This window comes from Poecilia reticulata, chromosome 22, assembly GCF_904066995.2.
Source record: "Poecilia reticulata chromosome 22, P_reticulata-male-v2, whole genome shotgun sequence".
In the NCBI taxonomy this organism is placed as follows: Eukaryota; Metazoa; Chordata; class Actinopteri; order Cyprinodontiformes; family Poeciliidae; genus Poecilia; species Poecilia reticulata.
The window spans coordinates 26200130-26227140 of NC_088851.1; the positions used below are offsets into that span (position 1 = coordinate 26200130).

General features: G+C 42.3%; 4 protein-coding genes across 9 annotated transcripts; 2 read left to right on the forward strand and 2 right to left on the reverse strand.

The window, feature by feature from the left end:
* Positions 1-1319: 1319 nt before the first annotated feature.
* Positions 1320-5498, reverse strand: itgb1bp1 (integrin beta 1 binding protein 1). 2 transcript variants are annotated; one of them, XM_008401883.3, is made up of 7 exons: positions 5356-5498; positions 3829-3943; positions 3668-3746; positions 3454-3584; positions 2870-2962; positions 2113-2262; positions 1320-2037 (listed from the first exon to the last, which is right to left on the reverse strand). In XM_008401883.3, exons 2-7 carry the CDS (start codon positions 3898-3900, stop codon positions 1966-1968), a joined length of 597 nt encoding a protein of 198 aa, XP_008400105.1. In that variant the 5' UTR covers positions 3901-3943; positions 5356-5498; the 3' UTR covers positions 1320-1965. The 2 variants fall into 2 exon arrangements, with proteins under 2 accessions (XP_008400105.1, XP_081458998.1); XM_081602872.1 differs by lacking the exon at positions 5356-5498 and having other exon boundaries at positions 3668-3714; positions 3852-3942.
* A 142-nt stretch (positions 5499-5640) lies between these two features.
* LOC103459943 (cleavage and polyadenylation specificity factor subunit 3) lies at positions 5641-14240 on the forward strand. 3 transcript variants are annotated; one of them, XM_008401884.3, is made up of 18 exons: positions 5642-5841; positions 5966-6029; positions 7268-7365; positions 7495-7623; positions 8260-8437; positions 8521-8610; positions 9339-9489; positions 9950-10125; positions 10462-10620; positions 11557-11703; positions 11769-11921; positions 11996-12104; positions 12744-12842; positions 12925-13019; positions 13091-13178; positions 13554-13620; positions 13709-13805; positions 13881-14240. In XM_008401884.3, exons 1-18 carry the CDS (start codon positions 5771-5773, stop codon positions 13980-13982), a joined length of 2073 nt encoding a protein of 690 aa, XP_008400106.1. In that variant the 5' UTR covers positions 5642-5770; the 3' UTR covers positions 13983-14240. The 3 variants fall into 3 exon arrangements, with proteins under 3 accessions (XP_081458994.1, XP_081458995.1, XP_008400106.1); XM_081602868.1 differs by lacking the exons at positions 13554-13620; positions 13709-13805; positions 13881-14240 and adding an exon at positions 13333-13525 and having other exon boundaries at positions 5641-5841; XM_081602869.1 differs by lacking the exons at positions 13554-13620; positions 13709-13805; positions 13881-14240 and adding an exon at positions 13336-13525 and having other exon boundaries at positions 5641-5841.
* Positions 14241-14491: 251 nt separating this feature from the next.
* LOC103459973 (dnaJ homolog subfamily C member 30, mitochondrial-like) lies at positions 14492-16462 on the reverse strand. The gene has a single exon (XM_081602871.1). The coding sequence runs from the start codon at positions 16430-16432 to the stop codon at positions 15434-15436; it is 999 nt and encodes a 332-aa protein (XP_081458997.1). The 5' UTR covers positions 16433-16462; the 3' UTR covers positions 14492-15433.
* LOC103459944 (transmembrane protein 151B) lies at positions 16408-23266 on the forward strand. 3 transcript variants are annotated; one of them, XM_017303037.2, is made up of 3 exons: positions 16408-16533; positions 17452-17745; positions 20372-23266. In XM_017303037.2, exons 2-3 carry the CDS (start codon positions 17608-17610, stop codon positions 21842-21844), a joined length of 1611 nt encoding a protein of 536 aa, XP_017158526.1. In that variant the 5' UTR covers positions 16408-16533; positions 17452-17607; the 3' UTR covers positions 21845-23266. The 3 variants fall into 3 exon arrangements, with proteins under 3 accessions (XP_017158526.1, XP_008400108.1, XP_081458996.1); XM_008401886.3 differs by lacking the exon at positions 16408-16533 and having other exon boundaries at positions 17264-17745; XM_081602870.1 differs by lacking the exons at positions 16408-16533; positions 17452-17745 and adding an exon at positions 18657-18798.
* Positions 23267-27011: the final 3745 nt, after the last annotated feature.

The window sequence follows — 27011 nt, forward strand, 5'->3', positions numbered from 1 at the left end:
CTGCAACCAGTTTTTTCCCACCAAGCAGGCAAAAACAAAAACACGTTTTCAAAGCTTTAAAATAATGCACTAAGGGCTCCCTCTACTGGTGAGAATTTAAAAATGCACACATCACCTTCTGCCAAAATACGGTCAAATCCAGACAGATAGAGTTGAAAAAAATATGAAGCCAATCAAAACCCCAATAAATGCATCTGGAATGCTTTGCTTAAGTATTTACAACCCCAGAACTTTGGCCCATTACAATCACTTTTTATTTGGGTTATACCAACACATAGTGGTGAGTAATTAAGTGAAAGGGCAATATTACATAGTTTTAAACATCTGAAAAGTGTTATTCCTGCACTCTGATAGCCCTGAATAAAATCTGATGCAACTAATTGCCTTCAAATGTTACCTCATTAGAAAATTAACCTCGGCGTAAACACGATTATTCTGTTTTTGGCTTCAGAAGCAGTGACGGACGCTACGCTAATAGGGGAGCTAATTTTTCACTTAGCATTTTTGCTAACTTTTAGCACAGTTGGCTTCTCATAAATTACTTTTCTGGTTTACAAACCAGCCAACTTACTTGGCTGCTTTGTAAACGTTCAGTTGAGTAAAGTCCATCATCTCTGAAGTTTTGGTTTTGGACTTAATTCTACAGTTGGCCAGATGTTTATATTTATGCTCGCATTTTGAAATGAGTGAAGACTGTTTTTGCAGGTCTGTTTCCTCCCCATGTTCTTAAATTTCTTTGTTTTTAAGAAACTGAGCAAGTGGCACATATACAACAAACGAATGAAATGTACAGAAAAACACATGAACAAACAAACTTTCAAACATAAAATGTAGCGCATTAGCAGCAGTAATATGTTGGATTAGCGCTTCAGCATTAGCTTCTGCTACTCATGTTTATGTAGCACTTTAGTGTTAGCCAAACTGTTTGATTAGTGTTTTCAAGTTAGCATAAGTGCCATATTGGCATAGCGTACTAGCGGAACTACTGCTTTAGCATTAGCGTTGTTTGATTAGTGCATTAAGTTTAACACAGCTAACACACCTACTCCACAGGAAAACATGGTAGTAGCAGCATCATTCTGTGGGGTTGCTTTTGGTTCATTTGTATAGAGAATCTGAGCAGTACAAATAAAGAAAACTGGTTTTACAATGTGAATAACTTAAGGCTGAGGTAATGGTTCACCTTCCTGTAGTATATTACCGTGTAAGGTTGGCCTAGTCAAAGAAAGGACCTAAATCTAACTGAAGCTGGATTCATTCCATCCAATTCGACTGAATTTAGTTGGTTTTAAAAATTAAAAATCACTCAAAATCTCACATAAAAAGCACCACATCAAGTCATTTATTTTTTTCTCACATTTTGAACAAAGTGAAACAGAAAACTTATCGTACAACATGAAGTCCACAACTGTAAACAGAAGTCCCGCAACATGCACATAAAACAGATTATCTGCAGACATAATCACTGCAATAAATGAAATAAAAACAAGGATTTGGTACCAAATGTTTTTACCAATTAAACTAAAAATCTAAAAACGGGCTTTAAAAAGTGACTGTACCAATACTGTCATGAGGAAAACAACATGATGATCGTTTCCTCAGAGAGGAGCAACCTTTGAACTTGTACCCTGTTGTTTTGGTGCCGATTAATGTTTCCCATCTACTGCAGACGGGCTGGAGCATTTTGTACCATTTAGCATTTCAATTTATATTGAATCACTTTTTAGAAATGCTCCACTTTTTGGTGTTTAGTTTGAAAATACAAAAGTAAACAGAAATACATTCAATGAGGGGGTAAATAAAACACTCACAGTAAATCCGCCGACCACGGGTTGGTTAAATATTTAAAACACTGAAAGGTGACCAGACGCAGCCGCCTGGATACCTTCTGCTACAAAGCAGGTGCATCCTGGGTAAGCTAATGCTACGCCGGCGGTGGCTGATGGGTGTACAAGCGGAGCAGCGTCAGGGTTTGTTTGACGACAGGGCGCAGTCGAAAGAGGCCGACAGCACCTTGCAGATGTTCTGAGCTTGCTCCTGTTCAGACACAGACGGATCAGTTGACGATGAAAACGAACCCCAGCGGCTGCGTTAATATTTAAAAGCACTTACCGAGCTGCTGCACTGGTACACCCAGATGCTGCACTGCTGCTGCTTGGTGTCGGTGGTCGTCAGAGCCAGCAGGTTCTTCCCGGCGCCCAGGCCGTCGTCGTAGCACAGCATGCGAACGATCAGGTAGAGAGGGTGTCGATGCAGCACGTCCTGCCCAGAGGACACGACAAACCCACCGAGTCCATGAAGGGATTCGTGACTGATTAATCATCTAACCATCGGGTCATTTACTTACTGATTAGTCGTGATTAAATGATTGATCAACTAATCGTCAGATAACAACTGATTAGTCATTAATTGGTTAATTGTCAGCTAAATTAGTTATTGATTCAATCATCAGCTCATTTAGCGATCAATCAATTGGTTGATCATCAGGTCTTTAAGAATTTGATTAATCGATGAGTGTTTACAGACTGAAAAACATGCCAATTCCTGAAACACTCAGAGCAGTAATTAAATAAAAATTACGAAATATACACATGTATTTATATACATTTTGCATTTGAGATGGAAAACCTTCTGTGATCTACACAGAATCCTTCAAGTGGCATTTCAGCTTCACCTGGTTCAGATTCTCTGAAGAAAATCTCCCATTAGGCACCTTTTACTGTCCCATTATTAACTGGTTAATCCAATAACATTCAAGCAAAACAGACTGAGCTGGTAAAAAAATCTTTATAAATATGTTTTACCTTTGCATGTGAGAAAACTAAACTGCGTTTTGTTTTTAAAATCAAATGGTAGCTGTGCTACTCACACACTGGTCTACTGACGCCACTTTGACCCCGTGCTTGGACACTCCCAGGACCATCTCCTCATCTCCGGGAACAAACGGCAGTTTTCCATCTTGCTGTGAAGAAATGCAGAATATTTAGTTCTTACACCAAATATGACATGTTTGTTTTGCCCCATGTGGTTTCGACTTGATGATTTGCACCGATTTATCGGCTGGCCGATTTCCTTGAGTTTTGGAGATCAGTGATTGGCCGATGCTTACATGTGAAGCTGATCTTATCCGCAGATCTCATCTACCTCACCAAAGGTTTAAAAACCAACCACTGTCCTCCTCTGCTCTGCAGTGTTTGACTGTAAGCTCCGCCCACCAGGTCTGCATGTTTACAGGTAACAATAATCGCCCCTCTGTTCCCAACTCAGCGATTTTCTTGTGACATTTCAGACTAAAAAATGGTTTTGGCCAAAACTGGAATGGGCCGGTCAGGCGTTTTAAAGATCGGTAATCAGCCAGAAAATTGCAGCTGGTGCACCACTAATTTTGGCCCTGATGGTTAAACGTTTGCACATCTCTGTTGTAGCCTATTGTCACTAATTTTGGTTTCTTACCTGCGCAGCATCGATGTAACTGATGAGGTCCAGAGGCTCCTGGAGGGTTTTGCTCATCTCAAACTGCAGGTTCTCGATGGATCCGACGTATTTCACCCGGAACTCGGCGCATGTTTCCGACGCGTTGTTTCCTGCGGGGAATCGGCTTCGGTTAGCAGACAGAGAACAGAACCTGCGCCAAGTTTTAGCTCATCCTCACGGCGTTGCCTCTGACCTGAGCTCTTGTTTGAGTCGGTGTCGAGGCTGGCGACGGTGCTGGACCTGGACAGTCCTCCCAAACTGGAGTCGACGGACTGTGGAGGGACAAAGAGCTGGGTTAGAACGGCACCGGGAGGTTCTGGTTCTGGCGTAATGGAGCGCGTCGTCTCTTCGTGCCTTGCTCTTGGTGCTGATCTCACTGCTCTGTGAGCTGCTGCTGCTGTGCCGCTTCTTCACTTTCCGAAACATCCTTCACCATGGCGACCGCATCCGAAGCCTCAGGCCCGCTGACCTGCATCGCCACAAAACAAACGGATCAACGGCAGAAGCGCTGCGGCGTTCTACACCTTGGCCGCCACCAGGGGGCGCTGTGAAAGGTTGCATTATAAGAAAATGTGCAAAAATAAAAAAATTTATCATTATCCTTTTTTTGCTCTTTCATTTTTCTTCTATTGTTTCTTCTATTCCTACCGCAATAAATCAATTAATCACATAATAAATCAAAACTGGATGATAAAAATCCTCAGTGTGGAGCAACTAGCCTTTTCTTGAAGGATAATTTTGTTTACATAATTTTATTTGTTGCTTTTTTTATTTGTTTTGGATATTTAAAATGTCTTCCAGTTCCAGTGTTAAAGTTTATTGATCGGAGAAAGTGTTCTTCCATTATTATGCCATTAAAAACAACAATATTATCGTTTATCGCGATACATTCTCAATTTCTCGTCCAGCGAAATTTATCGTGAGAGGCCTATTTTCATCAGAAATCTTTCTGTTTTTCAATCATTTTTAAAAGTAAAATATAAGTTAAGATAATTTTTTTAATGTTATTTCAGTTGAATGTATCGAGCTGCTTTACTCTTCAAGCCAGCAAGAAATGAAAATGTTTCTGACAAGAAAAAGACCAAAGGAACCGTAGAAACCATAAGAAATGTGGGAATGAAATAAAATGTTGCATATTTTCTTATACTCAAAAGAGAGGATTATTGAACATGTTTATTATGTGGTAATAAAGTTATAACATGTTATCTGGTAATAAAAGTTTCTGCCACTGAACTCAAAGCTTTCAAATAAATTGATGTAGAAAGTAGTTCAAAATTTTAAAATACGTAGGTTTAAAAGACAAAGAAATGAGAAACCTCAGAACCTGAACTTTCTAAATACAGATTATATGTAGGAAAACATCTAACTGCATCACCCTGAATCTGCTGTGTAACACGATGGAGGGAGAGTCATGATATGGGAATGTTGAGACTTGAAAACTGATTTCCACTGACATTTTCTGTCTAAAATGTCTGGTAGAACTTTCAGTTTTCAGTTGTGCATCTTTAAGTACAAAAGCACGCCACACTTTTTAGATTTTTCGGGGGTAAAATAAATGAAAACTATGTATTACTTTCCTTCTGCTTCCAAAGTCTGCACTACTTACTGCACTGAGGTCTGCGGCTGGATCAAACTGCAGGTCCGTATCATCTGATTTAGTGTCTGGAACCAGACGGAATGGACCGGTGGTGGACCAGAACCAGAACCAGAGTTAAAACCAGCTCTAGGTTGCTGCTTCCTGCTGAAGCCCGTTAAATTTCAGCAACATGTTTCTAAATGAAACTCCTTCCGCAGCAACACGTTTATTTACAGCTGGAGTTTTAACAGAACCGCAGAACCGAACCGGACCCTCTGCTCGGAACCGGGTCAGTCACGACTTACCTGTCCGAACCGCCAAACTTCAGATGTTTGTTTTGGATGTTTTTCTTCTTTCAACTAGTTTCCAGTTTTGACTCTTCGGTTCCTCTTTGAGCCGACACCCAAGCCGCCTTAAAGGGGACGCAACCAAACTAAAAATAATAATAATAATAAAAAATCATTTAATTAAATCAGTCAACATTAAAATTACTAGAATTTATATTAATGCGATATTTATACGCTAAGGAAATATTTATAACAAGTCCAACATAATTTCTACATGTAAACGTGATGCCGACATTTTACGGAACTGTTTTCAAGAAGTGTTGTTTCCAGACGGACCCTGAGCCACACTGTTCATTTATTATTACCCCAGTATACCGATTTTATTTGTATTATTGTGTAATTGAAGGTATTTAAGCCGTATAATTGAAGCGTAATGGCGTCGAAGCGAAAAGCAGACATGGTGGTCCCTGCTGAGGAAAGCGACCAGCTCCTCATCCGCCCTCTGTGAGATAAAATTATTTAATTTGCTTATTTCTGACGACCTGATTCAGCTTTTTACCATTTCCTAAATAAAATCGTTTGAAAATGTTATGATGTTACATATTATTTGTTTTCCGTCATGCTGCAGAGGCGCAGGGCAGGAGGTTGGGAGATCTTGTATAATCCTGGAGTTCAAAGGGAGGAAAATTATGGTAAATATGAGAAGCTGCTGGTTTCTCTTTTATTTGTAATAACAAGCAGAGGAAATGCTAAGGAAATTTTAAAAAGTTGACGTATAGAGATTCATTTCAAATTGAGAAAATAATCATTTGTTTTAATTGTAATGCGATCTTTATGCTATTTTCAGAAGCATTTATAATTTGGAGCTTGATGAAAACACGTGTCTAGAAAATAATGTTAAATAAAAATCACGTTATTTCCCATAGTCTTCCTAATAAGATGCTATTGATGAAGCATAACGTTCATTTTTCTGTTTTCACAATCAGTGCTGCCCTCTAGTGGTCAAAGATCCTCACTGCATGTTTCAGTTCAAATTTAAAATATTTTATTAAAGGATATTAAATCTTATCATAACCAGATCATCCAGATATCTCCAGAGTCTGTTGATGGTGGCAGAAACTCATTTAAGATGGTTTTATATAATCATAACTTCAAATAAATATTTTTGGTTGTCTTGTAAAAGTACTCACGGTAAAATAAAGTGTTTTATTGTTTTAATTACATTTAAGAATGTAAACGTTTACATTACAGATTTATTGGACCTTTTATGACATTTTTTATGTTTCAAATGTACAGCTCAGTTTCTCACAAAGTAATGTTTTAGTCGCAGATATGTTAAAATGTAAAAACTCTGACTTTATGGTTAGAAAGCTAAGATACTATGGAGTAGAGGTTTTGGGGTCGTAGTTGAGGAACTGATATGAATTTACAACAACATTTAAAGGGGCAGAACCACGTAAAATTCACTTTTCTGACCTTTCATGCAACTACATGATGTAAAGCTTTATATAAATGTAATATATAAAGTTATTCCCTCTTTATAAACATATGTCAAGTGTTGCCTTGATTCTTAATGTTTGAGAAATCATTTAATCTCCATGGCAACCATTCAGCAGAACAAAACGCCTGGGTGGACCTAGCTCCGCCTTCAAGGCGCAGCTCCGCCCCCCTCAGCTCCTTCAGACTAGCCAGCAGCAATTAGCTCATTATACGAGCCACTTCTCAGAGCATCGCTGTTAAAAACGTTGCTAAAGGGTTAATAGAGGAGCCATGTTGTGACGACTTCCTGAAGGCGAAGTTTCAGAAAGAACAGGAGCTTCTTAAAGAGACGGAGGCCCAATTTGAAGATGCAAAGAGGATCTTCCTCCAAGCCGGATCGAGCACATCGTGGTGTTTAGATTATAAATAGAGGATTGTTTGTGTTTATCAGCTGGACTGCGGCATCCATCCGGGTTTGGAGGGAATGGATGCTCTTCCCTATATCGACCTGATCGACCCCGCGGAGATCGACCTCCTCCTCATCAGCCAGTGAGCCTTTTTTTTTACTTTCTCCACTATTTAACAGTAATAAATTCTTGGCATTTCCCTCCACATGTTTCACGCTGGTTGTAACCTCCAAGTTATAATCTGAAGTTGACACTCATGCCCTGTCATCAGTTTTCACCTGGATCACTGCGGCGCTCTGCCCTGGTTCCTCCAGAAAACCAGCTTTAAGGGGCGGACATTCATGACGCACGCCACCAAGGCCATCTACCGCTGGCTGCTGTCAGACTACGTCAAAGTCAGGTGGGGACGGCCATGCTATGCTAGCATGTTACATTTTGCAAAGGCATCCACCACGTTTGCACGTCTGCAGATTTAGATTTTGCCCGTTCTGGATTGGATGGAGACCACCTGTGAACATTTATTTTTCAAGTCTTGCCACTGATTGTCAGTTATATTCAGGTCCTCACTGGATTTTGTGTGCTAGATTGATGTAAACCAGTGGATAAAAGATGCAAGGTTTTTATTTCTATGGAGAAAAATCTCATCCCAGTCTCAGATTTTCTGCAGCTGCTAGCAGATTTAGTTCCAGGATTGTCCTGGATTTAGTTCTGTTCATCTTCACGTCATCTCTGAAACTCCAGTGCTTTGGGTTGAATGTGTCCCAGTTGCTACAGCAAATTTTCTGTTTAGCATTTAGCATTTTTGCTAGTTTTGAAAACATTTAGCACAGTTAGCTTCCTCAAGATGAGTTTTTCCAGATACATTCCAACGCACTAATTCACTTTTCTGTTTTGTAAACTTTCTGTTGAATAAAGTTTAACATCTATGTTGAAGTTTTGTTATTGAGTAGCTAGACGGTTATGTTCATGCTCTTATTTTGAAGTGGCTGAAGACTGTTTTTAAAAATAATGTTTTTTTTAATTGTTTTATGTGCAGTAACATCTCTGCAGATGACATGCTGTACACTGAGACCGACCTGGAGGACAGCATGGATAAAATCGAGACCATCAACTTCCATGAGGTGAAGGAAGTGGCTGGGATCAAGTTCTGGTGCTACCATGCTGGCCATGTGCTGGGAGCGGCCATGTTCATGATCGAAATAGCTGGAGTTAAAGTAAATAATCCACAGCCTGTGTGGAAATGCTGCCGTGGAAAATGTAATATTTAAATTACAAGTTGCATTTTGTCTCTTCGAAGCTGCTGTACACAGGCGACTTCTCCAGACAGGAAGACAGACACCTGATGGCAGCGGAGATCCCGAGTGTCAAACCTGACATCTTAATCATAGTATGACATCAGATCCCTGTTACATCATAACGATACTCCAAGGTTGTAACAAATCAAAATCATTTGTGCAGATTTGGTCTGTTTTTGCTTTTTTGTCACACAGATTTCAGATCAGAGTAAATACAAACAACAAGTTTTACATTTCATTCATTAAAGCTGCAGTAGTTTACATATTTATTAGAACAGTCACTACATTGTGACAGATAGCTGCAGTGGCTAATATAGCAATGTGCAAAAATGCACCTCTAGGTCAAAAACAACCAATCAGAGCCAGGAGGCGGGTCTCAGTGTTTTCAATCATGCTCCTGTACACGATGCTAATTGTTCTAATGCCAGAAAACAGTTTACCGTTCCAGAAAAACCATTTGCACACCGTCAACTAGCCTGAGGGTTCATGGCAGCCTACAGCATACACAAGGGTGATTGACAGCGCCAGAAAGAACAAAGTGGAGTTTTTGGAGTGGCCTAGTCAAAGTGTGGACTTCAATTTGATTTAGATGCAGTTACAGGACCAATTTTGCAAAGCAGAGAGGGTCAAAGTTAATCTGGAAACCCTTTAAAATCTGTAATCCACATTAGGTGGATTACAGCACCAGGTTAGTTTGGATATTTTTTTATTTTTATTTTTGTATTCACTCTGGTTTTCTTTGATATTAAAACAGTTTGAGGATCTGAAACATTGAAGCGTCTTGAAAGCAGAAGCAGAGCGGTTTTGTCTCTGACTGCAGGAGTCGACCTACGGGACTCACATCCATGAGAAGAGGGAGGAGCGCGAGGCTCGCTTCTGCAACACGGTGCACGACATCGTCAACCGGGAGGGCCGCTGCCTGATTCCTGTGTTCGCCCTGGGACGGGCCCAGGAGCTGCTGCTCATCCTGGGTTAGGAATCCCCCCTGGCTGTTGTCTCGGCCCACTTCGCTTCACTCTGCAGAGCCAATCAGTTACACTGTAAAACATGTGAAGAAAGTGAAGGTTCACCAGCTAGAGAATTGTTTTAAATCAGAAATTGAAGTTCATTAAGTTGATTTAGCAACATTAATATTGTCTAAACTTTAAAGTCTGATAGTTTATTAATCTTGCATCATGGGTTGTTTAAAATTAGTACTGTAATTTAAACCAAATACACACGTCTGTATTATTTTTGCTCACATTATCAGGTTAAACCGATTTCTTATTATAAGACAGAATAGCTTAAATTCTAGATTGAACTTGGATGAACAAAATGTCTGAAGTAATAACTGAATTCTGCTCTGAAACATTTATTTCGAACAATTAATCTGAGAAAACATTGTGCTGAACTATTGATTATGTTTGCATGTGTGCTTGTTTTGTTTCCCAGATGAATACTGGCAGAATCACCCAGAACTCCACGACATCCCCATCTACTACGCCTCATCTCTGGCCAAGAAGTGCATGGCTGTCTACCAGACCTACGTCAACGCAATGAACGACAAAATCCGCAAAGCAATCAACATCAACAACCCCTTTGTGTTCAAACACATCAGCAATCTGAAGGCAGGCGGCCCTTAGACAGTCTTAAAATGTCTGCATGTATTTTTTTGTTAGGCAAACAGACATCTTCGTTTTGACTTGAGACAGTTGAGGCTACCACTAGTTAGCCGCTAACATATCCTTGATAGCTAGCTCGCTTTTTTGTGCCTGTCATGGATGCTGCTTTATCGCCAGTTGGTTTGATGAAGTCGGTATGTTTCTGTCATGATACAGAAACCATAAATTCCAGCCTTAATGTTTTTAAAAAGTCTTACATTGAGTTGGTGGAACCTGCAGACACTGCAGAGAAAGCTTTGCCACTTCAGTGCTGGTCATGACCCAGTTTCCGTCCTGTCCCAGAGCATGGACCACTTTGACGACATCGGCCCCAGCGTGGTGATGGCGTCGCCGGGTATGATGCAGAGCGGCCTCTCCAGGGAGCTGTTCGAGAGCTGGTGCACCGATAAGAGGAACGGCGTCATCATCGCTGGGTACTGTGTGGAGGGAACGCTAGCTAAGGTTAGCTAACGCTAGCTTCATTTATCATCTCTTAGAAAACAGCTGCAGAACTTTATTTAGGACCATGAGAGAGGGAAGGGAGCAAAATGTAAATGCACGCCGCACTTTTCAGATTATCATTAATAATTTTTTGCTTCCTCTTGACAATTATCTCTACTTTGTGATAGTTTGTCCCAAAAATCAGAATAAAATAAACTAAAATGTATGTTTGTTTTTTTATTCATGGTCCCGACCGAGGCTGCTCAGTGGCGCAGTTGGTACAGATACCTACCAAGATGGCTGCCAGCTACAAAGTTCCCAGAAGTGTGACGTCACATGAGAACCACAAATACATAGTTCCTGGAACTTTGTGCCTGACAGCCATGTTGGTAGGCAGTTGCTATGTAGTTGCTGTAACAACAATAAACAAGCCACAAGCTGAGAAGCTCTAACCTCGTTTATATCTAACCTAAAAACAACGCAAGTACATTCCAACTATGACTGGATTAAGATTTTTGAGTTCTCTACCTACCAATCTCTGTGTAGCACTAAGGTAAATAGCAGTGATATTTACTGTAGAACTTACTGCGAACTAGCAAAGTTAGCTTAGCTAATGTAGCTTTTAGCTGCACGCAGTCTTTGTGTTCACTAAGTGGTGAACTATGTCATAGCTGGAGATCCACATCGCCTGACATGTTTCCATTCAGATGGGTCGATCCCGACAGCAGCCATTTTGTTCATACATGATCCTCTCACACATTAGTCTAGAATGTCCACATATTTTCTTTTTGCTGATCTTGATCCCATGGGTTCGCTATGCTTGGCGCTACGCTTGCCTACCAAGATGGCGGCTTATCACCTCCAGTGGGATCTATGTGTAGAATCTATCCTGTAGTTCTATGGCATAACATCAGTTTATTGACATTTAACAGACCTGTTTGCGTGTTTCCTCTGCAGCACATCATGTCTGAGCCGGAGGAGATCACCACCATGTCCGGACAGAAGCTGCCGCTCAAGATGTCGGTGGACTACATCTCCTTCTCCGCCCACACCGACTACCAGCAGACCAGCGAGTTCATCCGGGCCCTCAAGCCGCCTCATGTGGTGGGTTGGCAGGTGGAAACCGCCTGCACTCGTCCTTCTCTGACTCCGTACGTGTTTGCTCTCAGATCCTGGTCCACGGGGAGCAGAACGAGATGGCCCGCCTGAAGGCAGCGCTGATCCGGGAGTACGAGGACAACGACCAGGTCCACATCGAGGTGCACAACCCTCGCAACACGGAGGCCGTCACTCTCAACTTCAGGGGAGAGAAGCTGGCCAAGGTTCTGGGTTTGCTTTGTGCTGCTGCTCACTGACGTTTTTGCTGAGTCTGTCAAACTGAAAGTTGTCCTCACAGGTGATGGGTTCCCTGGCTGATAAGAAATGTGCTCAGGGTCAGAGGGTGTCCGGCATACTGGTCAAGAAGAACTTCAATTACCACATCCTGAACCCATCCGACCTCTCAAGTAAGTTACTCAGTAAGTTGTTTTATCCAGTCAAAGTCCTTCTGCAGCATTTTTAAATCAGTTTTTCCTTCCACTCAACTTTCCAATAATATGCCTGCATACAGCACTGTGAGAAAAGTCCTGGTGCTTTTTATCACAATTACATCCAGGATAAGAAGTTTTTAAAAAATCCAATAATAATGTTATGATATAAAAAGAGAGAAAACTTTGAAAAGTTATTATTATCAACTAGGCAAGTCTGTGACTATTTCTTTACTTTATTCTCATATTTTTATGACTTTATTTTTGAATTATGATGACTTTTTTTCGTAATATAACTTTTTTAAAAAGCCTGACCCTAATACTTTGTTACAGAGTTCTGGAGGAACAATATTCTTTTTGACAAAAATGAGCCTAAAACTAAATTATTCAGAGGTTCGGCATAGATCAAGTAGGGCATGAAACCGTTCCTGATCCCAGCTGTGAGGCACGGCGGTGGCGGAGGCATGGCTGACCTGGCCACCTCCTTAAATGTGTTAAAAATAAATGACAGCAGAAGCAGAGCTGAACCCCTCCAGCCTAAAGACTGGCAGGAAATCCATGGAGGACATGGTGAGATTTCAGAAATGGAGAGTTGTTTCCATGGCGACGTGTCCACAGCGTACACAGAGCTGGCCATGAGCACGGTGAAGCAGAACCAGGCCATCCCGTTCACCGGGCCGTACTCGCTGCTCGTCTGCCACCTGAGGAACCTGACAGGTCAGCCTCCAGCGTTCGGCCGGCGCTCTGCTGAGTCTGAGCGAGACGCTTTAGCTTCACCCGTCTTCGCCGTCTGTCTCAGGGGACGTGGAGGAGCTGGACGGCACCGAGAAGAAAACGCTGAAGATCTTTAACAGCATCACTCTGGTCCACGAGGTCGGCATGGTGGTGCTGGAGGTGAGAGCGTCAGGTCAGATCAGATGAACTAAGCCCTTTATTAATGGCTGGTATGTCATTTTCTCTGCCAGTGGGTCGCCAATCCGCTGAACGACATGTTTGCCGACGCCGTCACCACTGTGGTGCTGGAGGTGCAGTCCAACCCAAAGGCTCAGAAAGGTGAGCCACTGTTCTGGTGGTGGCTCCTACTCATCTGTGTTAATGATTGGAAACAGATTAGATTTTACTTTAAAGATATAATAAAAAATGTGTGATTTAAAAGAAAAATGTTCCAATCAATTTTTAAATGTTTTTCTTCTTCCCTCCATGCCAGCAGAGGGCATGAGCCTCTTCAGACCGGAGAGCGCTATGCTAACGCAGTATCTAGTGGCAGCTAACTAAAGATCTGTCTTTAGCTTCAGCTAAAATGTATATCAACACAGAACTTAAGGCATAAACACATAAAGAGATGTTGTTGCATTGCTGGTTATGAGTGGTGGAAGCATCAAATAGCTGATGCTCTGACATCATGGATCCGTTTGGTTTCATGAGCAGTCATGGAGACGCAGAGCACCACTATGGACATGGATGTCTTCCAGACCCGGTTAGAGGTCATGCTGCAGTGAGTGACACGTTGACTTTTAAATAGAAGACATTTTTAGGAAAAGCTGTTTGTCTTGAACTGTGCATTGTCCCGTCTCTGACTTTAGGGACATGTTTGGAGACGACTGTGTGGACTTCAGCGATGGGAAAGTCATTTCTGTGACGGTGGACGGACAGACGGTCCACATCAGCTTGGAGACGCGGGTGAGACGGCTGGTCGTTGGAGACAGAATGGTGCTTTTGCTGCAGCTTTAGCTAGCGTCTGCTTTCCCTCTGCAGTCGGTTTACTGCGAGGACGACGTCTCGGAGGACGACTCCCTCAGAGAGATGGTGGAGCTGGCCGTGCAGCGGCTCTACGACGCCCTGAACCCGACCCTCTGAGGCCGGGCCTCAACCAGAAACTGGGTCTTTTAACAGAACTACTGTAGAACAGAAGAATAAGCTTGATTTTACGTGTTTTAGCTGATGTACAAGCACTTCAAGTTGACTGTATTTGTGTAGATTTGCTGTAGTTTTTATGTCATCCCTACAATTTAGCACTGATTTAGCCTGTTTGAACTTATAACTGCACTAACGGTTTGTGTTTGTTGCTTGTTGAGACATTTTTATTTAAAAGATGATTAAAAAGTAAAAAATTAACAGCAATAATTTGGGTTACTTAGCCTGAAATAAGATTTAAAAAGTGGGACATTTTCACTGTCACAGTTTTAAACTATTTGGGTTGGAACCTATATATTTAGTCAACAAGCTAAAAAATTAGCTTCAGACTAAAGATACGAAATAATGCAAAAAATACATTTGTGTTAGAAATTTAAGGTTTTGTAACTGTTTTGTATTTGCAAAACTCTTCTAGGATTATAAGGCACAAATACTTTTGCACCGTCATAAACTGTTGGTTAGGAGAGGCAGGAAAAGACGTTTATTTTTAATCTCTGGAACAAAATAACGTTCAACATTTACAGTAAACATAAAAGGCACTTCCCTTAGAATGACAACCTGATCCTGGATCAGTGTTTAAAGTGCTTACAATGCTTTATCCGTTTCATAAATACTTAATCAAATGTACAAGCCTGAAGGATACACGACTTTATAAAAGTCAAAATCAGTTGAAATAAAATATCCAGTGGCTGTGAAATTTCTTGAGCAGAGAGAGAAATCAGGATCCCAACCACCAAACTTCCCAGAGTTAAACAGATTTAAATATCCATGAGGTGAAAAACATGATGTTCCCGAATCCAACATTTTTTCCACCAGTGTGCAAAATAACAGATTAAATTACAATGACAAACATTTTATGCACTAAATAAATGTGGAGATTAATTAATTTCTCCACATCAGCTAATATCTTTGTTGTTTTGCATTTGTGAAAGACAAACTTGGGTACAAAATAGTTCTGAATCCTTCCTCCACAGAACTTTCTGTATCCACTTTCACCCTGACGAGTTTTAATCGTTTATCAAGTCTAATGCAAGGAAACCTGGTTATGTACCTAAAATTGTTTTGGTTTGATCAGGCTTCACATTCTGTCACGTTTTATATAGTTCAAATAAACCAAATTAAACAGAAATAGGAAGAAATAAATGAAATATAAATGGAGTTTATGCCTCCATGTGGTGCTGCTCATTCCCTCTCCCCTCTCTCTCTACTGTGGTGCCATTTTTTCTGATAGAGCCTGATCTTTTCACAGATTATCTGTCTCATATTACACTGTCACAACATAGTGAGAGTTTTAACAAATATGGTTAAATAATTATTTAAAAGTTACATATTGCAGCTTTAAAGCACAAAACAAGCAGCAGCCTATTCGAGCTCGTCCATCCACCAAACTTTCCTCACTTCCCTATGCTAATTATAATCCCCACGGCCAGCAGCACCATCAGCCCAACTCCGAACTCCATCATGTTGGCGAATTTGGTGTCTATGGAGTCGTCCTGCCTCTTCAGCCTCTCCTCCCTCCGGAGCCGGACGTCTCTCTGCCTCCTCAGCTGCTCTCCGTAGTGGGCCTTGTAGAACTCATCGAAGTCATACTGCCTGTCTCTCAACTCTGCGCCCGACACTGACCGCCTGCTCCCGGGCTGCTGCTCGGCTGAGCCCCCCGTGAAGACCCCGGTGGAGGGTTTGGCTCTGCCGCTGAGGTCCGACGGGCTCAGGAGCCCCAGGTCGTACTTCTTCCGGAGGACCTTGTCGCCCAGCACCGTGTAGGCCTCGCTGATCTCCGAGAAGCGGTCGGTGGCCTCCGCGCTGCCCGGGTTCCGGTCCGGATGGTAGGCGAAGGACTGCTTGTAGTAGGCGGTTTTGATCTGGGCTTTGGTGGCGGTGGCTGGGACTTCTAGGACATCGTAGTAGCCGGTTTTGGTTTTGTACAGCGGCTCAGATCTAGACCCGTTTCCGCTGTAGCTCCTGATGAAAACAAACGGAGGAGATCCAGGGTCCAGATGCAGAGTCCGGCGTGGGGGAAAGAGGAACCAAGTCCTCCACAGCTTCTCACACCTCCGATACGGAGGAACATTCCGCTTAGTGAAGTCTATCAGAGTCCATAATTCATTCTCATGTCCCAGAAAGCAGCGTTTTTTGGGCGTGTCTCGCTTCTCCGGACCGGTTTCTCCACCCGGCAGCGGGCTCACCTTTGTACAGCCGTCCCGCTCCCGCTCTCTTCCAGCTCGGTTCCGCTCACAGTTTTCATTGTCATCAAACGGAAACCCAGCCGACAGAGAGCCAGGGTGTACCGCCTTTGTTCCCAGTCGGATTCGGTTCTGCAGAAGTTGGGGTTTAGACATTTTAAGTCCAAATTCAAACGCTCCCTTTCCCACACAGTGCCTGACCTCCGCCATGTTTTCTGGAGGAGACCGGCTGGAGGAAGGGATGAATTTAAACCACAGCGCCTCCAGCGGTCAGGCGGAGAAACGTCAACACATTAATTACATCATGACAGGTAAATTAAATGACTATATTTTTACATTGAAAGAAGTCAAAATAAATTCATTTAATTCTAGATTAAGTATTGCTACCACGTTCTTGCTTACTTTTGTTTTTATTCGATAGCATTATTAGAGTTAGGGAAAGAGTCTTTGGGTAATTTGGGATTGCTTAATAGCTTTTAAGCAATTTCACACATTTTAAAAATTGAAAACAATTTTCTATCTATATAAGGTGTACCATCATCCTCACAGCTGAAAGTGCTGGACAATTTCTACAATCCAAACATTTAGAGCCACAAATGTTACATAAAAAAACAAAGAACTTACAATTTTTACTAGTGAAAGTGATGTTATTCTTTTAAAAAACAGTCATGTCATTTATATTATTCTTTTTGATTATTCTAAAAATAACGATAAACATATATTTGCAAAAAGATGACGGATATTTTTTTGACTACTACAACCTGCGTTTGTTTATATATATATTTATAATTATTCCTGGTTATTATGGTTATCAGTAAAAGTTATTAAAAGCCATTGTCGAAGTTCAGTGTCATCAATAAAAGACAGAGCCCTACTTTTATAAAATTTCAACCACACTGAATTTCTTCACATAAAGTGAGCTAACATTTTAATAAACTGTGAAGGTTTTCACACTTTTTAAAATCTTAATACGGTGGATGAAGATGACCAGTAAGAAAAGTGAGCTTTTATTGTGAAGTAGCAGCAGTATTACGTTTTCTCAACCGGAAGTTTGTTTTGCTTTTTCCCCCTCTCAGAGCAGCGTTTCATATTTCTAAGACCAGTTCTGGGTTTTATTGCGCTAATTTATGCGTCTTTTTATCGGACCGCGCCCTGCATCACCATGGTGAACCTCTGCTGTCTCTGCTGCGGTCAACTCCCGGCTGAACCCCGCCCCCCTCCGCCCCCAGCAGGAGCACCGCGGGACTCCCGCACCGCACCTCACCGCAGCATCATCATCATCAGCAGCAGCAGCAGCAGCAGTCTGCTGGACCAGAATCTGATGCGGGACGCAGCGGGACCCGGAAGGAGGATGCAAACGGAGGGAAGAAGGTAAAACAGGATGCATGAGAGGACATGCAAAGCGCTGCAGCATGCTCTCCTCTGACCAGGACTCCGCGGAAGAGGCGCCCAGTGTTCCCAGTGCTGCTGAGGAAGAAGAGCAGGAGGAAGACTCACCTGCAGACAGCGATCTTCCAGAAGTGGTAGGCAGATGATTCCTGCTCTCCAGAAAAGTCTAGAATAACTATTTGCATGTCCAGATTTCCTCCTCATCTTAAAGTTCTTCTTCTTTCCTCTCTGTGTTTTAAACATAGTTAAAAATTAACAATAAAGTTTACATTTTGTAAAGTTAATCCAAAACAATCCATCCCTTATAAGTGTACTATAATACTTTAACTGGACTGAATATTGACTTTAATCTGATTTACAATCTGTGGAAGGACCTGAAGATTAGGGTGATGGTAAAGAGACCTTCAGTCCTCAGAGACTGGAAGCTCATCTCTACAGATAAATAATCTGAATACCATGAGGATATATATATATATATATATATATATATATATATATATATATATATATATATCAAAGATTTTTCAACTAAATATGGAGAAGGGAGTAAAATACAAGCGGTATTTAGAAAGCAAAATGATTAAATGCACTTTTAAAGACATTAATTGACTTTTGAACATACAAAATAATGCAATTTGTGTAAAAAGTGCAGGAATTTTAAGGTTTTAAACTTGTAGCTACAGACCGTTACTGTGGTAACCAAACAATCAAACTATTAGGATTATTGTTTGCACTTTTGATAAGTAAACTTGTAAATTCAATTTATCTTAAACTTTAAATAATTTAATGTATCTGCTGAAATCTTTAAATTAAATTTATTTGTATTCTCGGGCTGCACAGTGGCGCAGTTGGTAGAGCTGTTGCCTTGCAGCAAGAAGGTTCTGGGTTCGATTCCCGGCCCCGGTCTTTCTGCATGGAGTCTCCATGTTCTCCCTGTGCATGGTGGGTTTTCTCCCACAGTCCAAAAACATGACTGTCAGGTTAACTGGTCTCTCTAAATTGCCCCTAGGTGTGTGTGTGTGTGTGCATGGTTGTGTGTCTCTGTGTTGCCCTGCGACAGACTGGCGACCTGTCCAGGTGACCCTGCCTCTCACCCAGAACGTTAGCTGGAGAGGAACCAGCACCTCCTGATCCCACTGAGGGACAAGGGTGTAAAGAAAATGGATGGATTTGTATTCTCTTTCTCGGTAAACATAAAACTTTCATGGTCTTGAGGCCTTAAGCAGCAGCAGGCTTAGTGCACTTATGACTCAGGCCGGCTCTGCACTCCGTCACATATCGATGATTTACATTTTCCACACTTCTGAGTAATGACATCACTTTCCTGTGTATTTTAGGAGTTTTATTTTGAAGGTTTGTTTTTAACGTTTCACATTTTAGGAAAAATAAACATTTTCACTCAAACATATTTGATCTTCTTCAACTTTTACACCAAAAACATTTTTTTTAAAAAAAGCCCGTCCCTCTGTGTGAAGGAAACGAGTTGTGGATGAAATTCAGTGGTTCCTGCAATGCCTGACGCTGGAGCTGCAGCGGGTGACATGCAGCGCAGCAGTGGATGGCTGCTTGTCACCATGAATCCTCACTCTGTGTCACCAGAGGCAGTCATGTGGACGAACGTCTCCACTGGAGGCACGCAGAGTAAACTGCTAACTTTAGTTTGGCTGCTGCATCTTCAGCTTCACTGTTACTGATTCAACAGCCTGCTGCCAAAGTCTCTTTGCTCAACGTTATTGCAAATGTGGCGCTTTGTGTTTCTGCTGGTTGAATTAAAAAGCAGATAAAGCAGAAAGATGGGAAACGGAGAGAGCATCCAGTCTAAACACACCAACAGCTCCGTGCCATGAACCTTCATCATGTGTGTTTTATGTAGCGCTGCAACAATAATTACTCCAGTAATAAATTAATCGATTAAAAAATTGCCATTCTGCATGTTTTCCATTTAACTACTTAAATAGTTTTAATAAAATATTAGAAATGCATCAAAAGATGCAAGTAAGCAAATAATTCAGTTACTTTTTCAAAAATGAGGTTCATGTTCCAACCACAATGTTCTGTTTATTCAGTCAATATTTAATACCACTGATGACATGTTTTTCTTTAAATTCAGTATATTATGAGAGATTTACCTCTTGATGTGATGGAAAAGTGGTCGGCCATTTTGATAGTAGAGAAAACGCAGGTTTTTAAGAAAATGGCCACTTATTAATTAATCGGTAAGATCAACCAACATTATATTGACTCATTAATCAACAACTAGCATCCATATAATTAACTAAATGAAATTAACACATCAAAGTAGTTCGAATGGTCTAGTCATAGTTCAGACCGAAAATGCAATGAAAAATGTGTCGCCTCTGGCTAAGTTTGGGTTTATTTTCACAATAAAATACAAACAAATAAGAGCCACTCACTTTACAAAGCATCACTTGGTTGAGTTTCCATCTGAGCTGCTTTTATTTGACCAGATTTAACATCTTAAACCTTTTCAGATCCGTTCCTATTGGTTCTTGAGGCCTCAATGCAGTAAAGCATCTTTGGGTTCTGTGTGTGAGAACACCTCAGTAATGTTCTCTGATTACATTCTGCTGAACTTTCTTCGGTCTGATTTATGTTGAGCTGCGCTGTAATTTACTGCTAGCTGGAGTCGTTTGCATTTCTGCTGCATGCCGCGGATTCCCTGGCATGTTTACAGGCTTCATCGCTTTAAGTGCTTTTTCCTAATCATGGCTCCCGTTTGTCTTTTTCTTGCCTCTGCAGCAGCGGCCGGTCCAGCAGTCCCTGGGTGCCTGCGTCTGCCGGGAGTCCCACTGGCGCTGCCTGCTGCTCTCCGTCCTCATGATCAGCTGCCTGGCCGCGCTGGCTTGGTGTCAGCTGACTCGGGTCACCAAGATCAGCTTCACCTCCAACTTCCCCTCCACCCTGCGGGGCGGCGGACACTCCATGATCTACCACGACAGCCCGTGCTCGGACGGGTACGTCTACATCCCGCTGGCCTTCCTGCTGCTGCTCTACGGGTTGTACATGGTGGAGTGCTGGCACTGCATGGCCCGGAACCAGCTGCAGTCCAAAGCGGATGTGGACAGCGTGTACGAGCGCGTGCTACGCATGCGTCAGGCACAGCCGTGCATATGGTGGAAGGCCATCAGCTACCACTTCGTCAGACGGACGCGGCAGGTGACAAGGTACCGCAATGGGGACGCCTATACCACCACGCAGGTGTACCACGAGCGGGTCAACACCCACGTGGCGGAAGGGGAGTTCGACTACGCCCACTGTGGGATGAAAGACGTGTCGCGGGAACTTACGGGCCTGGAGGGTCACCCCACAACCCGCCTGCGCTTCACCAAGTGCTTCAGCTTCACGGAGGCCGGTCCAGAGAACGACTATCTCAACCAGAGGTCCCGGTTCTTCTCCGAAACAGAAGGTCTGGACGACTACATGGAAGCTCGGGAGGGGATGCAGCTGAGGAACGTGGACTTCCGGGACAACATGATTGCCTGCGTTGACCCGGACCGGATGCCGTGGTACACGTCTCGGGTGGCCTTCTGGTTGGCGGCGCTGCTCATGCTCTCCTGGCCTCTCAGAGTCTTCATCGAGTACCGAACGGCGTATGTCCATTACAGGGTGGAGAAGCTGTTTGGGTTGGAGTACATCTGCAGCAGTCCGTCCCCGCTAAACGAAGTTAGCTGCGGTATTCCCAGAGTGGACACCCTGGACAGCACGGAGATGGAGTGGCACATTCGCTGCAACCGCCAGCTCATCCCCAGCTACTCGGAGGCCATGCTCATCAGCGCCAACACCGCGACCCCCGCCTCCTCCACCCGCTTCCTGTTGGACCCCGGAGCGCCCCTGAACCGGGACGACGGTCCAGGAGGTAGGAGGAGGACGGTCGCCAGCTCCAGCTGCTCCTCTGGGTTCTCCTGCCACGGGGCGCTGCTGCTGTCCCGCCTCTCCTCCGACACGTCCCATGTGTCGCTGTGCCGCATGTACGGCTCCCGTCGCACTGTGGCTCCGTGGAGGAGCCGCAGCAGCAGCTTGTCGGACCCCTGCTGCCTGGACGAGCAGTGCTGTAGGTCCAACTCCAGCCAGCTGGCGCTCAGCGACAGTCCGCCGACCTACAGGGACGCCCGATTCTTCCCAGCTCTCATCGTCCACTGGTCTGAGTCCGGAGAGGACAGAAGGCGGTATTACATCAGGAGAGGCTCATCATGTGTGGAGACAGCGTTGTAGAGAAACTGGACCCAAAAGTGAAAGTGTAACCAACCCTTTTGTGAAAGCTTAGCCCCGCCCCCAAACAGATTTTTTTTTAATATCCACTGAAGTGGGCGGAGCCAAAATAAATAAAAAATTATGGGGCGTGTCCAAATGAAGGGAGGAGCTGAGGGGTGTGGCCAAGACGAGGGAAAGAACCGTTGCTGACTTACTGACTTTGTTTTAGAGACTTTTATGGTGACAACAAACTATCTAAGTTTATACGAAACACTTGTCATCATTCAAATAAAAAATGAAATCATTGCCATCTACAGTCAGAGCAGAGAGGAGACCAATTTCAGTCTGAATCCACATTGGAAATGAATCAGACATGAGTTTTATGAGAAACACCACCGATCAGTCCCAGCCCCTGACTCGCCACCAGGGGGCGCGTCTCTGACTGTGATAATTTTATGGGTTTGTGTGACAATTGTTGGTTACAACAATTTTCCTGTTGTTGTAACCAATAGTAAAATTAGACTGCAGTAGCTGCTGTTGAACCCACGAGGGCAGCACTGAGACGGTTTTGAATAATAATAATAATAATAATAATAATAATACATTTTATTTCAAAGGCGCCTTTCTGGCACTCAAGGACACCGTACAAGAGTAAAAAAAAAACAAAAAAAACTGACAAACAAATAAAATGTAACAATTAAAAATAGATAAAAATAAATAAAACAAAACAATGTTATCTATATAAAATCTATGTAAAATCAGGCAAACCAATTGTGTCATGTGGAAAAGGCAGATCTAAAAAGGTGTGTTTTGAGTTCGGTTTTAAAATGTGATAATGACTATGTTTCTAAGGTATGGTGGTATGGTTTGAGGAAAAATGTTGCAGAATTAAATACATTTTCACAAAAATGTCTGAAAAATCGCATAGGAACATGCAGATAGCCCCCTTAAGGAGCAATTTGTACAGTTTATCAGCAACAAATAGCTGACTTGGGGGTTCGTTACTCTTTAAGATGCAGGTTGTTGGACATGCATCACGTTTACTGAGAAAAACCTGAAAACTACAGCCAGAATTTCTATGCAGACCAAATGCAACTAATTTTCTCCTGATGAACATAGAAATAGAGTTGAAGTGAAGATGGATAAAATCAGAACAGTCCTGGAGGAAATCTGTTAGGAGGGTGTGAATACTTATGACAGCCACGGATCCCTGAAACGTTACATCAACAGGATCAGCACTGAGCTGAACTGGGTTTGTTCTCCATGGAAATAAATGTCTGCAGGCGCAGGAACCTCTCTTGTCCCCCTGATGTGTCTTTCTGCACGATCCTCCTTCATCAGCATGACTCAGTTCAGGTCAAGTTTGTAACTTTCTCTGTTCTGCAGACAAACGATAAGGAAATATTAAAAACACTCCTGCAACGTTTATGCACGTTGTTTTGACTTGTAAGGTTTCAGAGTGATTCATTTCATTTAATTTCTTATTAATTTTCTTCCTGTTTGCAGACCAACACGCACTTATTCACTTATTTTTGGACTAATAGAGATAAAAATGGACCCAGAGCTGTTAGATACATGAATTGCAGTGTGGAGAGACGCATTTGATTGGTTTTGGATGGATCAGATTTAATGCCATCGTTTCTGCAGATGAGTGTAATAAAAAAGTTGAATTACAAAAGGGGATTTTTTTTTTCAGAACGATGTTTAAGGACACAGAAAAAAGACAAACCTAAGATGGGGAAGATAAAGGTTTTATAACTGCTGACCTAAACGTCGCTGGAGATTTGCTAACATGACTCAGAAGACGAGTTCAGGCAAGACGGATAAAGAACAGAGCCGTAGTTAGTTTTTTTTAGTTTAACGGGAATAAAAACACAAAGAAAAGTTATTTTTTTCAAAAAGTTACAGGTAAATTAATAAATCTGACTACTGTCCACCTCTGCAGATGCAAACAGCCACTCAAATTTGTTTTCTGATGAAACAGAAATATGAATCATAGTTTAAAAGGAAATGCATTTTAATATTGTTTAGCTTTCATGTTTTGTTGATTTAAAGGACCGAAACGCAGACAGGTGGCAGGTAAGAGCAGATTTCTGCAGACAGAAACTCATGTGAACAGGATGGAGCAGAGGAGTCCGTCCGCCAGCAGGTAACAAGAAAAGACAAAGATCATTTTTAAGTTAAAGCACATCAGAATTACTTCAGTAGTTTAAATCCAAATGTCAGATATAATGTTGATTCTCACAGTCGGGAATATTCAGAGCATTTTTTGTTTCTTTTGATTCTGATAGAAAAGCAAAACGAAGTTTCTCATAATTATTCTATATCAAAAAGTCCAACGAAAAGTATCTTAACTAGCTAAATATTTAGATGAAGCAAAGTATTGGATCACTAAATATTTAGCAACAAAATTTAGTTAAATAAGTATTTAGAGAGCAAGCAAACTATTTAGCTTCAAGTTAAAAATATTAGCTAAGCTAGCTAATATTTACTTAGCTCTATTTAGCTATTTCCAAATATTTAGCTAATATGCGATTTCACTGCTGCTCAGCGGAAATCGCAAACGTCATATTAGCTAAATTTGTGTATTAGCTAAATATAATAAATATTTTGTGCAGAGCTAAATATTTGAAGTTTAGCTTAAAAATAAATTGAGTATTAAAGATAAAAATATAAAACTGACATTTATAAATTAATGAAGATAACTTTGGAAAAATTAACCCCAATTTTTTTCTTTTATAAATATTGCACTAAATAACCCAAATTATTTCCGTTAATTTTTGAACGTGTACGTTCAACGGCGCCCCATATTATGAATGCGTGTCACATGTGCTTCAATATAGAGAGAACTAGTCTCAAAATGACATTACAGCTTGCAATAATATAAATCTTAATCCTTTCTGGTTGTAATATTTCAGGAGATTATTTGACCTTCTGTCGTGTTTTCCCAGCAGAAGGGAAGTAACGCAGCACAGCCACCAGGGGGAGGCAGAGACTCCGTTTTAACCTGCACATTGAGCATGCGGGACAGTTTGATCCAGGCTGTTTGAATGCAGAGATTTTCAGTGTGAACTGCATGAACCACCGCTCTCCCTGCCTCCCCCTCCTGTGGTGAACGTTTAATTTCAGCTTCTGTGTTCAAGTTCACGAAACAGCACATCCTCCACTCCCTGGTGCCTCAGTTTAATTCCTGGATTAAGGTTAACGAGCCTCCCCAACCTTATTGCTGTTATTATGGCTTGGCAGTGGGACATGACAGCAGAGCCTTTTGGTGGTTGTGTGCCCTGCACGGCTGCCAGAAACGCTGCAACCTTCCTGGGTATACGGGCTTCTGCACTGTAACTTTTTTTTCGCAGGCGACTCATGGTTTGGGTGTGGATTGGAGGCATTCCTCTGTAAGTCGCAGAGATTTGTCTTGGTCATGAAATGGAGAGTAGCTAATGTGAGATGTGGTTTGGTGGAAAGCTCTGCGTTGGGTATGTGTTGCTTCTGAACATACTGCGCTCATCAGCCTGCATGGGCCGGGTTCTGGGTCCATGCTGCTGCTTTAGAGGTTCTGGGCCTGGTTCTGGTTCCATGCTGGGCCTGCTTGTAGCATAGGCTAACAGGGGCAACTTATAGGGGCAATTATGATTTTCTTCACGTGAAATTCACTGTGGAAAAGTAATTTATTTGGATTTTATGTGATATACCAAGGTTAAGTCGCAGATGGATGGATGCTATCCCACAGCATTATGCTGCCACCACCAGTTTGAGTTTTGCACAGACCAATCATAGTTACGGGTCCAGCTGCTCAGCCTCATGGCTTAATCAAAGGCCAGTAATTACTGTTTTATATTCAGAGAGGAATTATTTGACAAAACAGCTGTTATTTATTCTGAAGAATGAAACCAAACTGTGCAGTAGAACTCAGAGCAGCTTCCAGGGAACCTGATGACGGTGTGCAGGTCCATGCAGGCTCTTGCTGAGGTTCTGCGCCGCTGTGAAGGTTTCAGGAATCCTCCAGGTGTGTGGAGCCGAGAGCGGGACTGCTGCCAAGTGCAGCTTGTCTCATTAACACCTCTTTACAGCGCACCTTCACCTCGGCTCAACCCCGGGACTGAGGCGCAGGCCGCTGGTATGGGGCTACTTTAGGGCCAGAAAGCTTCTTCATAAGAAAACTAAAAATTAAACTGAAAAAAAAAAATTAAACTCAAAAATTAAACTGAAAAACGTTTTGAAACTGAAAAAATGTTCAGAACTACTTTTAAGATTGAAGATTTTTTCAGTATAAAGTTTTTTCCATTTTCAAATATTTCTTTTTAGTTTCAATGTTTTTGAGTTTTTAAACCTTTTTTCAGTTTCAAATTATTTTTCAGTTCCACAACTTGTTTTAGTAAAAAAATTTTCCGCTTCAATCTTTTGTGTGTGTCAGTTTCTGATTTTTTCATCTTTTTAATGAACGTCATGGCCCTAATGTAGCTCCATAGAGGCGGGACAGCAGAGATGGAATGGACGGCTGGGGGAAGCTGTGCATCCTGCCTGGCAGAGCCCCTGCAGGCTGCAGGTCTGTCTCAGGGCAGATTTACGCAGGAATGCCCCCCTGCTGTGAGAACCAGAGAAGAAGACAGGCTGATGGTACAGCAGCGGACAGTCAGTCTCTGGGGACATTTGGTGTATTTTCAAATTAAAACGCAACAATATGAAATAAGAGAAGTCAGTTCTCTGAGATTTATCAGTGATTTTAAGCTCGCTCCCTTCAAAGATGGCCGTTGGATAATCGCATGTTTCCTGCCCCACATTTTGACCCAGCAGAGTTACATCTGTTTAAATACTGGCTGCAACCCACTGAGAGGAAGGCCAGGCTAATCCTCTTCCTCACCGAGGGACGGAAAGCAGGAAAGCTCCAACAGGAGCCAGGGAGGCTCAAAACTCCGACTTTATCAGGATAATACGGAAAAATGACATCATGGATGGATGGATGGATGGATGGATGGATGGATGGATGGATGGATGGATGGATGGATGGATGGATGGATGGATGGATGGATGGATGGATGGATGGATGGATGGATGGATGGATGGATGGATGGATGGATGGATGGATGGATGGATGGATGGATGGATGGATGGATGGATGGAAAATAGTTTCCATTTCTTATCCAAACCTGTTAAACATTAAATCAAATCCCAACCTCTTTTCCAGGCT

Excerpts from the sequence above, each read along its gene's own strand:
- itgb1bp1 (XM_008401883.3), bottom strand. The coding sequence starts at position 3,900 with ATGTTTCGGAAAGTGAAGAAGCGGCACAGCAGCAGCAGCTCACAGAGC. Across the intron at positions 3,747-3,828 it reads AGATCAGCACCAAGAGCAAG|TCCGTCGACTCCAGTTTGGG; the intron begins GCACGAAGAGAC and ends GTCCCTCCACAG. Across the intron at positions 2,963-3,453 it reads GTTACATCGATGCTGCGCAG|CAAGATGGAAAACTGCCGTT; the intron begins GTAAGAAACCAA and ends ATTTCTTCACAG.
- LOC103459943 (XM_008401884.3), top strand. The coding sequence starts at position 5,771 with ATGGCGTCGAAGCGAAAAGCAGACATGGTGGTCCCTGCTGAGGAAAGC. Across the intron at positions 11,704-11,768 it reads CCCTCAAGCCGCCTCATGTG|ATCCTGGTCCACGGGGAGCA; the intron begins GTGGGTTGGCAG and ends GTTTGCTCTCAG. Across the intron at positions 11,922-11,995 it reads GGGGAGAGAAGCTGGCCAAG|GTGATGGGTTCCCTGGCTGA; the intron begins GTTCTGGGTTTG and ends TTGTCCTCACAG.
- LOC103459973 (XM_081602871.1), bottom strand. The coding sequence starts at position 16,432 with ATGGCGGAGGTCAGGCACTGTGTGGGAAAGGGAGCGTTTGAATTTGGA.
- LOC103459944 (XM_017303037.2), top strand. The coding sequence starts at position 17,608 with ATGAGAGGACATGCAAAGCGCTGCAGCATGCTCTCCTCTGACCAGGAC. Across the intron at positions 17,746-20,371 it reads ACAGCGATCTTCCAGAAGTG|CAGCGGCCGGTCCAGCAGTC; the intron begins GTAGGCAGATGA and ends TTGCCTCTGCAG.